The 19,571-nt window shown below is 43.1% G+C and overlaps 2 protein-coding genes across 2 annotated transcripts in view; both read left to right on the top strand.

Moving 5' to 3' along the window:
* The window catches only part of LOC23687409, a 56,368-nt gene extending 41,112 nt beyond the window's left edge, over nt 1-15,256 (top strand). Inside the window, exons 6-7 of the mRNA XM_021847108.1 lie at nt 13,858-14,794; nt 14,859-15,256. Of these exons, the coding sequence (XP_021702800.1) occupies nt 13,858-14,794; nt 14,859-15,057 (1,136 nt within the window). The 3' untranslated portion in view covers nt 15,058-15,256. The remainder of the gene's footprint in view (nt 1-13,857; nt 14,795-14,858) is intronic.
* Nucleotides 15,257-15,336: 80 nt separating this feature from the next.
* On the top strand, nt 15,337-17,628 carry LOC5577542 (cyclic AMP-dependent transcription factor ATF-2). Its single transcript, XM_001656508.2, has 2 exons — nt 15,337-16,493; nt 17,175-17,628. Exons 1-2 carry the CDS (start codon nt 15,643-15,645, stop codon nt 17,536-17,538), a joined length of 1,215 nt encoding a protein of 404 aa, XP_001656558.1. The 5' UTR covers nt 15,337-15,642; the 3' UTR covers nt 17,539-17,628.
* Nucleotides 17,629-19,571: the final 1,943 nt, after the last annotated feature.

A 19,571-nucleotide genomic window follows, 5' to 3' on the forward strand; every position in this document is an offset into this window, starting at 1 on the left:
GTGTAGCCGATGTGTTGGCCTTCGGCTGTGCGCGGATCGATGGAAATGGAACTGTCAATCTCACCCGCGCGGCAGCAAACAGTTGGCCGTTGGTAAGATGGGGAGTTTTCTGTGATTTTTTCAGGCGAAAAGCCGGAAGATGGTCGCAAATGTGGAAGTTTTTTCCCCATTTGCTTCCGCTTCGGCTATTCGAATGAAAAAATCTCTGAAAACTTGAAAATTTGAATGTTTTTTTTTAATGTTTCAGAAGCAAAACAAAAATGGAAGCGAGTTCCGCATTCCAAGCGTTCCTCCTCTGTGCGCATTTCACTCATTCGGTTTGTTTACCACCGTTTGCACAAAACTGTATACAGCCCCCTTTGCACAGAATCTGTGCTGCATGAAGAGAGGCTGATTTTGTGTACTCGGCACTCATTTCTGAGCGTGACAAGTTTAGCGTGAAGCGCTTTGGAAATTGAAACACTCAGCTTGGTTGCAGAAATGGCAATCTCGCTCTTGACCGCTTACACGCTAAACTTGTCACGCTCAGAAATGAGTGCCGAGTACACAAAATCAGCCTCTCTTCATGCAGCACAGATTCTGTGCAAAGGGGGCTGTATACAGTTTTGTGCAAACGGTGGTAAACAAACCGAATGAGTGAAATGCGCACAGAGGAGGAACGCTTGGAATGCGGAACTCGCTTCCATTTTTGTTTTGCTTCTGAAACATTAAAAAAAAACATTCAAATTTTCAAGTTTTCAGAGATTTTTTCATTCGAATAGCCGAAGCGGAAGCAAATGGGGAAAAAACTTCCACATTTGCGACCATCTTCCGGCTTTTCGCCTGAAAAAATCACAGAAAACTCCCCATCTTACCAACGGCCAACTGTTTGCTGCCGCGCGGGTGAGATTGACAGTTCCATTTCCATCGATCCGTGCACAGCCGAAGGCCAACACATCGGCTACACACAGCATGAGTGCGACTTACACAGAATTTTCACTCAGCCAGAGAGTCCTGCACTGGTTGCCTCATTCTGTGTAGTTTTTACACATGCGCTGCGTTGAGTAGGCTTAGCGTGTAAGGAAGTGAGCGAGAGAAACGTAATATTCGAGAGAATGTTTCCCATGCTTGATTACACGTTGAGACTCCACACGCAGCGAACTGGACTATCGAATTTCATACATTTTGCCTTATGAAAGGTTGATCGATTATTGCAATACGAACGCTTTATGTACCGTTTTAGCATCACTTCTGATCAAGGCGTCGATTGGCGCGTGGTGTACGCTCGGGCCTATCGATCGCAAGGTTCTTGGTTCGATTCCAGGTTGCCGGGTTAAACGTTTTTTGTTTACAAATTCTGGTTTCATAAGGCAAATTTATGAATTTCAACCCGATTTCTTGTGGCGAACTTTCATAAGGGGTTCCTATGTTTATCGATAGTCCATTTGCCTGAGTGCATAGCTCATTCGAAAGGCAATAAGTTAAGGTGAAGATGTGCCGAAACCAAACCTCAAAAATTCAAGAGCACAAATTTGGAGAACCAGACATTCGTTTGAGCTGAAACTTAATCGATTGGTCACTCGCTTGTGGTGACCATTGGGACACATTGAGGAAAAGAGGGAAAAACCCGGGAATTACACATTACTGGGAAAAAATACGAAAAATACCCGAGAATTTGAAGAATACATCAGGAAAATATACATTTTGAATATAAGAATACCGGGTAGTTTCAGTTTCAATCACCATGGGCAAAAGGTTTATTTTTCAGGAGTTGCACGACTGTCTGTCGACTCGTAATCTGCATCAGGACTAAGTTGTGGTAAGTTGGTAGAGAGGTAGTAAACCATTGCGTCCCTGACCTATTTTTGCAACCAAATTTTCGTAATCTTTTGGCTCTAATTTCCGTAATTTTCGATCGATTTCAACAAAATTTCGACACAACACCACATAACTATTCAAGTTTTGTGGCCTGGAAAAGGACACTAATCCGATGATTGCAAACCCCATAATGCGACCAGCCGTTGCAGAATTCGCTCTCATTTGAGTATGAAGCACGATCAAAGCAAGCAAAGAAAAACATCCCATCTGTTGCGGTTCACGATCGTCATTGTATCGCAAGGTGTAACAAGTCTGATAAATGGAAGCAGCGAGCGAGAGCCCCAATGAGAGAGCGATGATAAAATCCATTTTTCTCGCTTGTTTACCGTTGGGGATAGGTGTTTTTCTTTACTGGCACGATAAACAATCCACGAACTTCCAATAGCAATAGTGTCCCCTAGGCTTGGAGCATGTTTAAAGGGGTTTTATCATGCACTACTATCCCCCCAATCTGATCAAAGTTGTAGCAGTATACGATAAACAGTCACTCATAATGTGCAGCATGTTATGATAGTTACAGAGAGCGATACGTGAGAGATTCTCTCAATTTTCTCTGGATTCAATCCCTGAATGCGACACATTAATCTTCAAGTTTTTTTCACTGGGAGTATGATATGATGCAAATTGAGTAATTTCTCGCAACATAAGGTTATTTACCAGTACCGTGAAACGGGGTGAATAGAAAAGGGGGCGAACAGAAACAAAGCGACCTACAGTTAGAAATTCGACTATTATGTAATGATAAACATTAAAAACCTCATGAAATATATTTTTTTTTATAAGTTCAATAGCAATAGAGTCAGAGTATCGATAGACTTCTTCTTCTTTCTATGCCAAAGTTGCCATTTTCGCATTCGTATATCGTGTGGCAGGTAATATGATACTGGGTCTACCCCGTTTGGCATAATGCCATTTGGCATAAAGTCGTTTGGCATAATAGTCGTTTGGCATAACAGTTGTTTGACATAATAGTCGTTTGGCATAATGGTCGTTTGGCATAATTTGAAAAAGGAAGTTACTGCAGTGTTAAGTAATATGCGGAACCATAAGATGCGTCATAAAATGTCATGTTCCTTTTTTTTTCAAACGGCAGGGAATAACTTAGGCGTTGGATACATTTTTGTTAAAAATGCGCTGTAATATCCCGGACATAATGACCCTGGAAGACATGTATGCTGGATTCTATCACACTTCCCCGAAAACCATCACCCCGAAAGTCAATACCCCGAATGGTCAAGTACCCCGAAAACCAATACCCCGAAATCCATTACCCCGAATAGTCCGTTACCCCGAATACCATTTCCCCGAATGGACCATAACTCCGAATTTTCTTGCCCCGAAAAACTCAAAATGAAGATGCGACAAATACATATTTTTTTTAAAATAATTGGTTGAGGTTAAGCACGTCTTCTCTTGTTCGTTGGAGGTCATTGTCTATCAAATTGTCGCTAATGTATATGACAAAAAGAATCTAAAGATTCGGAAGTAAAAAAACTCCTCCTATGACAAAGTGTTCCCTACTTCAAAATATACTTTACTCAATGATATTACATAACGGTGCTAGCCTGGAAGCCGCTAATGGAATACAATTTACTACTTGATTTTTATTTGATTCCGTGTTCTTGTTATCAATGGTTTATTCTTCTTTTAATCAACAGCTATTCTTTAAGGCTCAAAATCTCACTCACAGGCATGCACTTAATTTTGTGAGGATAGCTGTGTTCACAGATTCATTGCTACATTTTTCGAACTGCTAATAACGCTGATACCGCTGATACGCGGATTTCGTTTTCGCATGTTAATGTTAGAGACCTCTACCGCCCTATTTCAAAAGCGTTGATGGTAATGCATAATTGATGTTCAACATATTCTGGAATGGCACTAGAATATTATACTGACAACCATTTAAAAAATGCATCGGTAAAGAACAGCCGATGATAAAAGAAGAAAAATTATCACTTTCCAAGTGCAACTTTTGAACGAAAGGCCGATAATTAAAAGAAGGACGATTCTCTTGATGGAAGTTGTAATGCCTACAAGATTTAATACAGACAAGTAATGCAGGAGTTTATTTTCAAGGTCGCCTGAAGTCACTGTCAACTTTGATTTTTGCTCAAGACAATTGTATCAGTCGATTTTTTTTGGCAGCTATCGCTCAAACTTTAACTCATACAGTACAACTCAAAAGAACAGCCTATAACTCAAAGAGGGGATAATCATTGGTTAAAACGTTCACATTGGCATTATACAACCTCGAAAGAACAGCCGATTCTTGAAAGAATAAAAAAATATTGATAGAAATGTTAGTAATTATTACGCCGACAATTATTTTAACACTGCCAGGTAAACCTCGCTTGTCGTACATAGAACGAGAAAGATGGAATTTTTGGCTCAAATTCGCGAGCGTCTTTGAAGAATTTCTTAATGTGCATCACTGACTTTCGGGGAAGTGTCGCACTCGGGGAACTGGTTTTCGGGGTAATTTGCCATTCGGGGTAATGATTTTCGTGGTAATGTGTCATTCGGGGTAACGTTGCATTCGGGGTACTGGTTTTCGGGGAGATAGTTTTCGGGGTCATGGTATTTGGGGAAGTGTTATAGGACCGTATGCTGCAATTCCAAAATAGCTTTATTGGATATTGGTTTCCTTGAAAAATGAAGATTAGAAGTATGTCCTATCAATAACTGACAACGGAATGAACGATCGTGAGCAGTTTATCCACACCCCTTAATGGAAGGAATTTGATCAAATTCAATGTTTTTCACAATTATGTCAAATGGCTATTATGCCAAATGGTGGTTATGCCAAACGACCGTTATTCCAAATGGCATTATGCCAAACAGCTATTATGCCAAACCACTGTATGCCAAACGGCATTATGCCATACGGCATTATGCCAAACGGGTAGACCCTATGATACTCTATGCCCAGGGAAGTCAAGGAATTTTCCATTACGAAAAGATCCTGAACCGACCGCGAATCGAACCCAGACACCTTCAGCATGGCTTTGCTTTGTAGCCGCGGACTCCAACCATTCGCCTAAGGAAGGCCCCGATCGATAGACTGTTTTCAAATAAATTATTGTTGAGGACAACCCTATCGCGGTGTACTATGAAGTACTACGCACGCCGCTGGGCTCGCACTCGGCAGCATAACTGCTAATGTGTGATGCTGGAGAAGCGCATCAATGAATGATTTTAATGTGGTTGTCATCGTATTGTATCTGTGTACTTCAGTTAGTTTGTTTACGTCCCGTATATCGTTTTGTACTTTTAGCGTGTCGCAATAAATTATGTTTTATTAGTTACGTGCGCGTTTAATTCCCTGATGTAGGGACGAGTATAGAGAACGACCATCGGGGTATTTCCACGGTACAAAAGTGGCGACGAGAATTCGCGAGTGAGGGTAGTTTTTCCGTCGATAAAAACTCACCCAACATTTCGTCACCCGCGCGGAAGAAAAGAAAGTGGAGTGCGATGGCTGACGGTGATAGTGATCGAAACGGGCAAAATGGTGTTGACCCCCCGGGAGTGATAAATCGGCAGCAATTAAACCAGCCGATTATCCCCGCGCCGGCGGCTCACCAGCAGCAGCAGCAAATTTTCGTCCCCGTTGTGACTACACACCAGCAGCAGCAGCCATTCGTTCCGGTTTCTTCAGCTCCACAACAGCAGTTCTCAACCTTCCAATCCCACCAAACACCGCAAGCCCAAGTAAGTACCGATATGCTCATGCAAATTATGCATATGATGCAGCAATCGATGACCCAGAGTCAGCAGCAGCACCAACAGCTTATGGGGCAAATTATTGCGCAGCAGCAGCAGTTCCTAAGTAGCGTCGCGTCGTCAATAAATGTTCAAGTGCCACCCAATCCGGAACAAATCCTTGACTCCTTGGCCAGTAATATCAAGGAATTCCGGTACGAGGCCGAAAGTAATGCCACTTTCGCGGCGTGGTACTCTCGCTACGATGACCTCTTCGAAAAGGATGCTGCCAGGCTGGACGATGAGGCGAAAGTTCGCCTACTTATGCGCAAATTGGGTTTATCTGAGCATGAGAGGTATGTTAGCTATATCTTGCCTAAATTTCCGAAGGAGTTTAGCTTCGCACAGACAGTTGCCAAACTCAAAAGCCTGTTTGGAGCGAAAGAATCGGTGATTAGCCGCCGATACCGATGCCTGCAGATTGCGAAAAATCCCACGGAGGATCATGTGGCGTTCGCATGCAGGGTAAATAAGGCTTGCGTAGAATTTGAACTAGGAAAGCTCACAGAAGAGCAGTTCAAGTGCTTGGTGTACGTTTGTGGCCTGAAATCGGAGAATGACGTCGAGATCCGCACTCGTCTCCTCACGAAAATCGAGGACAACAACGACGTCACGTTGGAGCAGCTCTCCGAGGAGTGTCAACGCCTGTTCAATCTCAAGCATGACAGTGCGATGATCGAAGCTCCATCTCCGTACAACCAAGTGCAAGCGGTGAGGAAGTTTGGTGGGAAGAGGTTCGACAAGCGTGATCGCGAGGCACAAACACATTTTTCCAGTGACGCCGTCAAGAAGCCAACGTACCCGTGTTGGCTCTGCGGTGCATTACACTACGCCCGTGATTGCAGCTACAAGAACCACAAATGCTCCGATTGCGGCCAATTCGGACACCGTGAAGGTTACTGCGAAAGTGCCAAATCCCGGAAACCGGGAAGCAAACGCAAGAAGCGAGTAGTCTCGACGAAGGTGGTGGTTGTTGACGTGTGCAGCGTGCAGCAGCGACGCAGATTCGTTTCCGTCGTCCTTTCTGGAACGAATATCAGACTGCAACTCGACACCGCCTCAGATATCACGGTCATCAGCAGGGAAAGTTGGCAGAAACTCGGCAGCCCAGCATTATTGCCTGCAACGGTGAAAGCGAAGACAGCATCCGGCAACATCTTGTCGCTCGATGGGGAATTCGAGTGCGACGTCACCATCGGAGAAAGCACACGGCGAGAGCTCATCCGTGTCACCGGGAAACAACTTCAGCTACTCGGTTCCGACTTGGTGGACAGCTTTAATCTCTGGTCCGTGCCCATGGACAGTTTCTGTTGCCACGTGTCAGGCTCTCCTGCGTCACCCGCTGCACTCAAGTCGTCTTTCCCCAACGTTTTCAGCGAGCAGCTCGGCTTGTGCAGCAAAACGAAAGTTAAATTGGAGTTGAAAGAAAGTGTTCGACCCGTTTTCTGTCCGAAGCGTCCGGTTGCGTACGCGATGTACGATGCCGTCGACCAGGAACTCGATCGGCTGGAAAAGCTTAATATCATCACCCCGGTCGAATATTCGGAATGGGCCGCTCCGATCGTCGTCGTCCGCAAAGCCAATGGTTCCATTCGAATTTGCGGAGACTATTCCACGGGTTTGAACGCTGCGCTCCAACCAAACCAGTATCCACTTCCCCTGCCCGACGACATCTTCGCCAAGCTGGCTAACTGCAAGGTCTTCAGCCAGATCGATTTGTCCGACGCCTTCTTGCAGGTGGAAGTTGACGAGCAGTGCCGTAAGTTGCTAACCATCAACACTCATCGTGGTCTTTACTCCTACAACCGCCTCCCGCCGGGTGTGAAAGTTGCGCCTGGTGCGTTTCAGCAGATCACCGATACAATGTTAGCCGGTCTGGAATGCACTTCCGGCTATCTCGATGATGTTATCGTTGGCGGCCGAACTGAAGAGGAGCACGACCGCAATTTACGGGCTGTTTTGAAGCGAATACAGGATTTCGGCTTCACCATCCGACCCGAAAAGTGCACGTTTCGCAAGCAGCAGGTGCAATACGTGGGTCACATCGTCGACAGTCGCGGGTTACGTCCGGATCCGGCCAAAATCGAGGCGATTACGAAGCTGCCGCCGCCTACAGATGTGTCCGGACTACGATCCTTCCTGGGGGCCATCAACTACTACGGCAAGTTTGTTCCCAACATGCGTAAGCTCCGATACCCGCTCGACAATCTCCTGAAAGACGATGCAAAATTCCAGTGGACTCCAGAGTGCCAGAAAGCGTTCGAGCAGTTCAAGGCAATTCTCTCCTCGGATCTGCTACTCACACATTACGATCCGAAGCAGGAGATCATCGTTTCTGCCGACGCTTCTTCCGTTGGGCTTGGGGCAACAATCAGCCACAAGTTCCCCGACGGTAGCATCAAGGTCGTCCAGCACGCTTCCAGGGCACTCACGAAGGCCGAGCAAGGCTACAGCCAACCGGACCGTGAAGGTTTGGCCATCATATTTGCCGTCACGAAATTCCACAAAATGCTCTTCGGACGGCACTTTCGGTTGCAAACCGACCACCAGCCTCTGCTCCGTATCTTCGGCTCGAAAAAAGGAATACCGGTCTACACTGCCAACCGGCTCCAACGTTTCGCTCTCCATCTGCTGCTCTACGATTTCGACATCGAGTACGTGCCCACCCACAAGTTTGGCAACGCAGACCTGCTTTCCCGGTTGATCAACCAGCACGTCAGGCCCGAAGAGGACTATGTCATCGCGAGCCTCAACCTGGAAGAGGATCTCAGGTCAGTTGTTTCTAATACGGTAAAGGTTTTACCTCTCAATTTCAGAGCCGTCGCGCAAAGCACCCAAGGAGACCCACTGCTCCGCCAAGTCTACCACCACGTTCAACATGGCTGGCCCCAGTCAAAGCTTTCGGGGTCCGACATTCAACGGTTCCAAGTCAGGCAGGAATCGCTCTCCGTGGTAGATGGGTGCGTCATGTTTGCCGAACGGCTCGTCATCCCGTCGCTGCTCCGCAAGCAGTGCCTCGAACAGCTTCATCGTGGCCACCCCGGCATGCAGCGTATGAAGGCCCTCGCCAGAAGCTACGTGTATTGGCCCAGTTTGGATGCCGATATCGTCGACTTCGTCAAGGCATGTCGACAATGTGCGTCCGTAGCCAGATCGCCTCCTCACTCTCCACCGGTGCCGTGGCCCAAACCAGCCGCTCCATGGCAGCGCGTCCACGTCGACTACGCCGGTCCAATCGAAGGCGACTATTACCTCATCGCCGTCGATTCCTTCTCCAAATGGCCGGAGATCGTCCAAACAAATCGTATCACCTCGGCGGTGACCATTTCCATTCTCCGTGGTTTGTTTGCTCGGCTGGGTATGCCCGTTACACTGGTCAGCGACAACGGTACCCAGTTCACAAGCGCCGAATTTGCCGATTTCTGCGCCTCCAACGGCATCGAACACCTCACGACAGCCCCATTCCATCCACAATCGAATGGCCAAGCAGAACGATTCGTGGACACTTTCAAGAGGGCCGTGAAGAAGATTCGAGAGGGGAGAGGATCGATACAGCACGCACTGGACATTTTCCTGCTCACGTACCGCAGCACACCCAACCGGGCTTTGCCAGACCAGAAGTCGCCATCAGAGATCATGTTCGGGCGCAAAATCCGCACGTGTCTCGAGCTTCTGCGTCCTCCGCCGATACGTACACCAGTGCCAACGTCCGACGACCTCAAGAAATCGAGATCCTTCAGCCGAAACGACCCTGTTTACGCCAAGCTCCACAGTCGTAACGGTTGGAAATGGGTTCCCGGTACAGTCGTCGAAAAGATCGGAGACGTGATGTATAATGTGTGGATCGACGATCGCCGAATGTTGCGCTCTCACATCAACCAGCTCCGGAGTCGTCATGCTGCTGACACGACACCGAAGCCTTCCATCGGTCAAGCCACCTCTAACCAGCATTTGTTGCCGCTGGACATCCTGTTGAGTGCCTGGAATCTTCCCAGCCAACCGGCCGGCACGCCAACTCCTTCGCTTGTTCCGAGCGCCTCGTTATCGTCACCTACGTTAGCGCCTGTCTCCAGTCCCGAGCCTACCTTGCTAGGTTCCACGCCGGCCCGTGCATCGTCTACGCCACGACACGAGGTTCCGGCTGTCGCGTCCACCTCTTCATCATCAACGACATCAACATCACCCGAATTCGAATCCGCAATCGAAGTTGAACCGGTGGTAGATCTTCCTAGGCGATCTTCACGGACTCGAAGACCGCCAATCAGGTTCGACCCCTACCACCTATATTAAGAGGGGAGATGTTGAGGACAACCCTATCGCGGTGTACTATGAAGTACTACGCACGCCGCTGGGCTCGCACTCGGCAGCATAACTGCTAATGTGTGATGCTGGAGAAGCGCATCAATGAATGATTTTAATGTGGTTGTCATCGTATTGTATCTGTGTACTTCAGTTAGTTTGTTTACGTCCCGTATATCGTTTTGTACTTTTAGCGTGTCGCAATAAATTATGTTTTATTAGTTACGTGCGCGTTTAATTCCCTGATGTAGGGACGAGTATAGAGAACGACCATCGGGGTATTTCCACGGTACAAAAATTATTTTGCTATATTTCTCATTATAAAATTAAGAAGAAAATATTGAAATCTCTACCATTTTGACAGCTTGAAATATTCGCCATTTTTGCCGCTTTACAACATGATCAAAAATTGAAATTGTTTTTTTTTTATAATTTTTAATAATACAGGTCGGACTCGATTATCCGGGGACTTGATTATCCGGGATACGATTATCCGGAATTTTACACTCGATTATCCGGAGTTTGTTTTTTGAAGTTCTTTTTTTTCAATTTTTATGCAGAAATCTTACATAATTTGGTATTGCAATAAACAATATGAATGGTTTTGCAGCTTAGAACGTATTTAAGAAAAGGGGGGTTTGAAAAAGTGTTTTTTTGTGTATGCTGGCCAACTTTTTTTTTTCTTGTAAAGACCCCTATTGTTCCTAGAAAAAAAAAATTCTGGCTACGCCACCGCATCATATAAACAAAATAACAAAAAAAGATAATATCTAAGTTCTTTTATCAAAGATAATTTTTTTTTCTTAGTGATTCGATTATCCGGAGGATTTGATTATCCGGAGTGAAAAAAAAAATCAATAATCCGGATAATCGAGTCTGACCTGTATAGTTTTTCTTCATTAGGTAAATACATTGAGATATTTCTTTGAGATGTACTTGAAAAAGTGTTCATTATTCGTTTACAGTCGCCTCTCCACATCTCGATATCGAAGGGACCATCGAGATAGGGAGAGATCGAGGCAACGAACATTAATTCAATGAACACTAGATTGAAAATCACTCCGTTACTACGAAAATAATAAACAAACAAACTTCATTTCGAGTTTCCGAATTGTTCTGAATCGCTTAAATGTGGTCTAGGTAGTAACCTTTGATAATGTTCATATCGACATATGAAGAGAAAATTAGGAACAAAAATCAACAGGAACACATCGAGATATGGAGAGAGAAATCGTGCAATCGTATGCGTATGCAATCATCGACATAGAGAGAGATATTGAGATGTAGAACATCGAGATGTGGAGAGTCGACTGTAAAATGAAAAAAAAAAAGGATTGATATTTACTGCATAGTGTTCCTATTCGCCCCATCGCGGGGTGAATAGAAACATACAACTTTTTCATAAATCTCTGTACGATATAATTTTTATCTTTTAATAGCATTTGGGTCTCAGCAAAGGAAGAAGCGAACCATATTTGGGAACATTAAAATTGGGTTTTATCCACACGGTTCAAGTTTTACACATTCAAACATGTCGGAGAGTGTTTCATATCTGCCAATTATCTTTCAACTGCACTAATGAGACAACTCGTTTTGTTTAGGAAAAAATAAAAAAAAATAAATCATCAAGTCGAATTTTTCCATAATAGGTCTGTAGCCTTGAGGTTACGCTTTCGCTTCATAAGCGGAAGGTCATGGGTTCGATTCCCAGCCCCTCCACAAAAAACCCGTCCAGCCAACAGAAGACGCCTCACGGAGGACCGTGCATCCATCCTCCGTCAGTATCAGATGGTGACTGAGACAAATTGTCCCTCTTCGCAGGCAGCTAGCCTCACTAACAACAGAGCTCTCTCCTACCTACTCGATGTGAGAGTAAAAGAGTACACTGAACGAAGAAATATCATAGATTATGGAGGGTCCATAATAGGCACTCGGACAACAGTTTCCCGAATGCATATTTCGCAGGAAAAATCAAATGATTTTGTATGTTTCATATGCGTACTATGAAGTAAAAATATTGAACTTGTTGTTAGACTCCATAAAACGTATATGCATCTGAGATATCATTGCGGAAAAGCGTCGGTAATGAATTTCAGCTACTAAGGGGTCCATTACTAGCATTGAAACCCAAGGAATACATATTTTCAAACAATTTTCAAAAATAGAAAAAAGTTTCAAAAGTCATAAAATTTTTTTCTTATATGCATGTTATAAGTCAAGGTTAAAGCCACAAATAGCATCATTTTGATTTCTGAGCTACAAAAAAAACACACACAAAATTCCAAAGTGTACCCCGTCTAAAGGCGGGGTTGGGTATTAGAGGGTTAAAGTCTAATACAGGTCGGACTCTATTTTCCAGAGTATCAATTTTTTTCACTCCGGATAATCGAATCCTCCGGATAATCGAATCACCAAGAAAAAAATTATCTTCGATAAAAGAACTCAAATATTATCTCTTTTCGTTGTTTTATTTATATGATGCGGTGGCGTAGCCATAAATTATTACTAGGAACAGTGGAAGAAAAACAAATTTTGATCAGCATACAAAAAAAAAACAGTTTTTCAAATCCCCCCTTTTTTATAAAAACGTTTAAAACTACAAACCTATTCATATTGTATATTGCAATACCAAATTATCTCAGATTCATGCATACAAATTGAAAAACAAGAACATCATAGAACAAATTCCGGATAATCGAGTTTAAAATTCCGGATAATTGAATCCCGGATAATCGAGTCACCGGATAATGGAGTCTCCGGATAATCGAGTCCGACCTGTATTTACAATCCATATTTCACTTCACCGAAGCATATTTTCACATTTCACATTTTCATCAAGCATGGACGGGTAGGAATTTGTTATGTTTTTACAAAAAAAAATCCCTTCCGAAATTCTTGTGTGAGTATCTGTTAAATATAGATTAAATACAATATCTACGAGCAGAAACTTTGTTTTTGACATTTGTTATAAAAAATTTGATGTAAATATCACGCTAAATGCTCCGGAATGTCAAAAATCTTGTGTTTATGGAAAGTGCTTGGTGAACTTTTAAGAAAATTGCCATTTTCATGCCAAACTGAAGGTAGTTCGTCTTAACCCGGCGGGTGCTCTTACCCCGTCTTCCTCTACATATTGTGTACTTCGGTTCAAATAACGGCACAAAGCAGACAGACAGGGAATGGTTGACATCCACGCGGATAAATTTCTACGATCATATATTGAACTTCTTGGTTCAAATCGCAAGACCCTTGCGGCTTGAATACAATTTTTATTGAAGCAGATCAACTAAGATCAATATTTTAAATAACATTTAGCGGTAACATTATAAAAAAACTAAGGATTTTACTATATCATACAACAAGACACGATAAGTAGAAATTGCTAATCGTGGATATCAACTGTTTTCTCTCTGTCCGTTTGTGCCATCGTTCTGAACCTCGGATGCTACCTAAGATTGAACCACGGTTGCATACGAGGTACAAATGGAACGGCGATTGAACCGATGTTCACTTTACACAATGTTGGGTTTAGGTTCAGGATCGAGCGTTCCGGTTTGCACACGAGAATAGAGTGCAAGGAGAGTATGAAATCGCCTGAACCAACGTGTTCGGTGTTCCTTTGGGAAGCTCTCAGTTAAGCTCTCAGTGGCAGTGGTCATAAGAACACTAAGCTGAGAAGCAGGCTCTGTCCCAGTGAGGACATAATGCCAAGAAGAAGAACATTATAACATCCTCTGTCCAAGTAAATCAACAGTACCAATAATAGGATTTGGCTCCATATTTAACGAAGAGCCAAATGGAGCAACAAATCAATTAATATGTAGGTAGCCTTAGTTAGGTATATACTGTATTATCGTTTCCAAAACGCTTTTTTTATCGTCAGCAAGCAATCCTTTTATAATTTATTATAATCTAGCATCTCATTTTTTATCACAGCCTCATCATCTGCTGCGTCATTCTCGGACTCTCACAGCGATGATACCAGAGTAACGGTAGACATTCCAAAAGCCCATGTTGAAGCCCCAACCAAAACCTCGCTGACCAAAGCTATGGTCCTCCAACATCAGACCAGCATGAGCGATGCGTCCATTCCGCAGTCCCTTGTTGTCAATCCTAGTCCGCCACCAAACACCACTGTTCCGGTTCAAAAGAAACCGAAACCATCTGCTGAGCCAACTCCGTCTAACTTCAACATGAACTACGCCAAAAATCGATACACCCTGAAAAAGTTTATCGCAGATAACGATCAAACATTCGTGACCGAAGAGGAAATTCTTCCACATTTGGATAACAACACAGCAAATGACGGCAATGATACAATCCTCAGCGATGAAATCCGCGTAGGGCGCGATGCAGCGGCTCCTCCATCATTTCGAGATGATGATTCGAGTGACATGCAGTTTGCTGGCAATATTACAATGAATCAGGCTTCACCCACGCGACACTACCCTACTACTCCGAAGCCAGAGCGTTTCCAAGAGAAAACACAGAATGCTCAAGCTCCAAATAACCTGAAAGAGGACCCGAGCGACGCAAACCTTTCACATACCGTTACGTTCAATGGTGCAGCAGATCAAACCAAAGCAGATGAAAACACTATGCCCAGCAGTGCAACCAATGCATCAGCTGCGCTGCAAACCCTTATGATCGAGCAGTTCCTCAGCAGAATCCATCAGGAACTGGATCCATCGCTGACCGAGTTCGAAACCAAAGTGCAAAATTTGAATAAAATGATGACGGATTTCGAACCCCATCTCTTGGACCATGACATTGCCGAGTTCAACCAAAAATGTGAGGAAATCCTCGAGGTAGAGGATAAACTGGATCAACTGTTTTCCGAGCTGACCAAACTGTGTATGGACACTTTGGACAGGTAATCGAGAGGAAGCATAACTATAAAGTGAAGGAGTTTAAACAATGTTCTATTTTTATTACAGATCCGACAAGGCCACCGTAACTGCCAAGAAGTTGGCTCGATATGCTGAAACCAAGGTGGTCTTCTTCAAGGAACAGAATCAGATGGCTCGTCAAGAAATACCCGGCATCGTGGATGAGTACGTGAAGAGCGTTTGGAATGAGCAGGTGCAACTGCGACTCAATCAGGTGCAGCTTCTGATGACGAAGATGCTGATGTGAACTTGTCATCCCGATGTAATCTAGACTGTCCTTGAACTCTGTTGCTTTTGATTTTTAATGTTTTAACGATAAGCTCCTAATTTGAATTACGTGCCTACAACTCCTATGAATTCCCATGAAACGTGTTCCATTGAAGATTGTATTATGTGTCAATCATATAAAGAATTATAACTGCGCGCAAATGCGTTTTGTTTTAAAAGATCTTGTTTTAAATGTTGTAGACTGTTGTTGACTGTGTTGTAGACTTTCCTGCACATTTTTTATGTGTTTTAGGACTGTACCACCTACGAATTTGTGCTAATTGCCTAATGATAATGCTAATGTTTTAATGTACTCTTTTTGCTTATATTTATCACGCCTTAAAGTATACAAGTGTGTAAAGAAGTATGAAAGAAGATGTGAAGCGATATAACAAGCAAGCAACACACAGAAACTCAGGGAAAGATTGTTGATTGTTGTGTACCTACGCGGAAGTGCATCGCATATCTCATAGCTAGTCAACATAAATTAATTTCTCATAAAGGTATCCAACTTATATTCTTATACGTAAAAGTAGTGCTTTAATGAACGGCAAATCGATGACCCATGGATCACGGAGAGCGACCTTTTCCTTGCAAATTGGATGGCTGTAGGCTGAGTTTTACCACCGAAGATCACTTGAACGTACATAGGAAAAAACACGATATGCTACTAAATTTGGAACTGCCCAACAAGTCGAATCTGTTTGCGGATCAAACTCCCACACCGACCCGTCTCATTGGCAAGTGTGAAGAAGTGGGTCTATTCGAGGATCTACAAAAGGTCAATCCATTTGATGAGACCTTTCGGAGAGCTGTCGAAGAGAAGAGTTCCGGTTCTGGTGAAATCGCGAATGGTAAAGCAGTCCCTTCGCTCGGGCCTGTGGGAACCGGAGATGAAACCTTACATACTCCCCATGTATTTCCTCTTCTTGAAAGACGAGACAGTCAGAAGCTGTCGAAGTTGATAATTTCAAGATCTACCTCTAAAAGAGGCGAGGATGCGGCCATCCAATCTGAACCGGTGCTTGAAAGCAGACAATCGTCAAAACGAAAGAAGCAAAATCAAATCTATTCCGGCAATAAGAAGCCACTTGTGAAAGTGCTACCCAAAAGCACCCCTGCTACGCAACCTGTGATAATAATTTCGTGTGAGCAAAATGAAGCATTGCCCTGTATAAAACCATCTACCCCACTGCACCCAGTGAAGGCTAAGTTGAAGAAGTACCTAGCTAGAAACGGACAGCTTGAATCTACGGATGAAGCAACGCAACAACCATCGACATCAGCTACCGCAAGTACCTTAAGCACTGAACAGAGCATCAAACCTGTTGAGTCGAACGAAAAACCAGCTCGGCTTCGTGAGGAATCCACGGATCAAAAACATGAACGATGGAAAATGGCAGCTAAGCGTTATAGGTACATTAACATTTTCATACTGTAATTAAAAAAAACTCATAAGGTCGATGTGGCAGTATGGGCCACCTATGTAAAACATCTTAAAAAGCATTAATGATACACATAAATTAATCGTTATTTTGCAACTTATTGTATAAATAACTATTTCAATACTCACGAACTGCAGCGTTAATTAAAAAAAAAAATACTATTCAAATTTTAGTTTACCTAGAAGTGTGCTGTGAGGCACACCCTCGGGCTTCAAGAACCACTGCGGCCCGCCTAGGTAGTGCCTAAGATTATCACAGTCAAAATCTGTTCAAATCAACCGTGGCTCATAATGTCCCGTACACTCAGGCAAATGGACTGTCGATAAACATAGGAACCCCTTATGAAAATTCGCCACAAGGAATCGGGTTGAAATTCATAAATTTGCCTTATGAAACCGAAATTTGAATACAAAAATAGTTTTCGCGGCAACCTGGAATCGAACCAAGGACCTTGCGATTGATAGGCTCGTGCGTACACCCTGCGCCTATCGACGCCTTGGTGTGGAGTGATGCTAAAACGATACATAAAGCGTTCGTATTGCGATAATCGTTCCATCTATCATAAGGCAAAATGTATGAATTTCGATAGTCCAGTTCGCTGCGTGTATGACCAAATTGCCCCGCACTACCTCAATATCTGTTTTCCCCACAGGACACGCGTGAAGCAGAACCAAGACAAAATCCATCAGAAAAACCTAGAACTTGAAGAGGAAAACCTGCGCCTGAAGACGGAGCTGGCTCGAATGCGACATGTTCTCTCGCTGCACAAGGACTGCTCAGTGACGCGAACTCTGGCAGCAGGAACGAAGGATATTCACGCTGGGGCGGCTGGTCTGTCTACCCAAGCAGTGCTCGTTCCAATGGTAGCGCAAAACTCGCAGCATTTGTTCGTTGAACCTGTTGCAGTGGCTCCGTCAGCGAATCCTGTTGTTAACGCTGCTGGGAATAGTGGTAATCCAGTTTATATAATTTTGGGAAAAATTAACTCGATTCCAGAGTCGGTAAAACCAATTTGAACCGTTTATACAGTTAGTCAGAGTTATGAATGCATATTGCTGCAGAAGAAAAAAAATATTTAGTAATACAATTTTAATGCTCCAAGTTTACTTCCCTATTTTGTATTTATTGACTTCATTGAAGGATGCATTCGTCGGAAGTAAGGATGAAGATATGATGACCTATGGCTTGTACATTAATTACTATTGACTAGGGAATAATCGACCGTTGAGCTTTATTAGTTCGACGTCAGATGGCACCCGCACCACTAATCCTGTGGCACTAGTGGGAATAAAGGTAGCAAGCAGAATTCTGTATCTTGTGAACGAAACGCGTAATCCTTGAGAAAATACCTGTATCTTATGTAAAATTATCTAAGAAATTGGATAAAATTGGTTGATGATCGCAAGGATTGTTATAATGCCCATTTTATTCAAATACCCCATTTTTTAGTTTTTGATAGGATTTCTTGTAGTAGAAGTAGAAAGCAAACAAATAGCATTCCTCAACATGTCTTTTACAAGAACGTGAACGCCGAAACACCATCTGATTCGGCAAATCTGTTCTCGTCATTCTTTCGAAGTGTGCCAAGTAACAACCGATTACCTTCGTCTGAAGGTTTTCCTGTTTTCAACTTTTTGACGAGGGATGCGTGCTGCAAGTTGCGAGGAATAGGCGACTCAAACACCGCTGAACCTGACCGTATTCTCCTCTCTTCGTTGGCAGCAACACTGCGTTTAAAATCTTCACAGTAAAACAATTTGCACTACTACTCTTCAATATTCAGTTTAACGTATTAAATGCCGTAAATACTCAAATTACTGCATACATTACTATACATAAAGAAAACTGGAAATTCTTCAATTTGACGAACGAAAATTTTACATGTCCTTTATTGTTGAGCGGACGATTTGAAATTAGCTATTGAAATAACATTTTCTGAGCGATAACAGTCTGAGTAAGTGAGTGCAAGCGTTAAAGCTGACCGCACGAATTGTTATCATGCCCGTTTCACCAAAATTTCCCATTTTATAAGATTTTTCATATGATTTATCATATTATATGTAAAGAAACCGTTTTTAGCTATTGATAACGTTTTCTAAGCGACAATAGTCCACTGAAATGCGATTATCTGGAAATGTCCATATACGTCCATAAAAACACCACATTTTTCAGATTCAGCAGATTTGCAAAATCGCGTTCTTGAACAACGAAAAATCCAAGCCTACATGAATTTTTACGTTGCGTTTGAATTGCACGCATATTATCTGCGCATTACCGCCGCCGCTGAAGGTGAAATTAAAATAGGCGCCGCAAAATTAAACTAAGGTGACGCGGGAGACCGTGTTATTTTCCCTATCTTTCGTCTCACTCTAACAATTATCATCAAAACTTTGTGGAAGCAAATCTCGAGTTTTAGTGAACCGATGAAGCTGAAAATTTACTACATATATAAATTCACAGTGATAAATTTTCGCATCGATACAGTTGTGTTCAGAATAATAGTACACTCAAAATAATCCAAACGTCATTGTTACGTGAAAACATACGTGATTTTTTTCCATCGCACTTTCCACGTAGCTCTTACGTTAATCATAGGTAACCCAGAATGAACGCATGAACTTTTGAAGTTCGTCCATTCCACCGCCGCTAAACGTAAGAGCTACGTGGATATTCCGGTAGCCTTTACGAAGCGTTTCAATAGGACCTAGATGGTTTTGCATTAAATTTAACTGTAATAAAGACCAATCTTATTTCTAATAGGCTTTGGAAGAAAACTAATTCCCAATGTAAACAAACTTAGAAGATTGTAATATTTTTATTGTCAGAGCATTTTGAATCCTGTTTCCCCAATTTTGTGAGTTTGGTCTGTCATGTTGAAGCCTTCGAGTGCTATAATTGATAGAAGTTATAAATCAAAATCACGTATAAAATATGAAGTAATGCAGGGATTCTTCTGTATTCAAAGCATATTTACCTTGAAATCAATCTTACACAGTGTTTAAAGCAGCAGCAGCTTCTGAAGTTCTTCAAAAATCAAGCGGGCGCCATC

Source organism: Aedes aegypti, chromosome 2 (genome assembly GCF_002204515.2).
Source record: "Aedes aegypti strain LVP_AGWG chromosome 2, AaegL5.0 Primary Assembly, whole genome shotgun sequence".
Lineage (NCBI taxonomy): Eukaryota > Metazoa > Arthropoda > Insecta > Diptera > Culicidae > Aedes > Aedes aegypti.

What these genes read in the sequence shown, in the direction of transcription:
- LOC5577542 (XM_001656508.2), top strand. Translation starts at nt 15,643, where the DNA reads ATGGATCACGGAGAGCGACCTTTTCCTTGCAAATTGGATGGCTGTAGG. An exon ending in ATGGCAGCTAAGCGTTATAG is followed by an intron (nt 16,494 to 17,174) that starts GTACATTAACAT and finishes TTTTCCCCACAG; the next exon opens with GACACGCGTGAAGCAGAACC.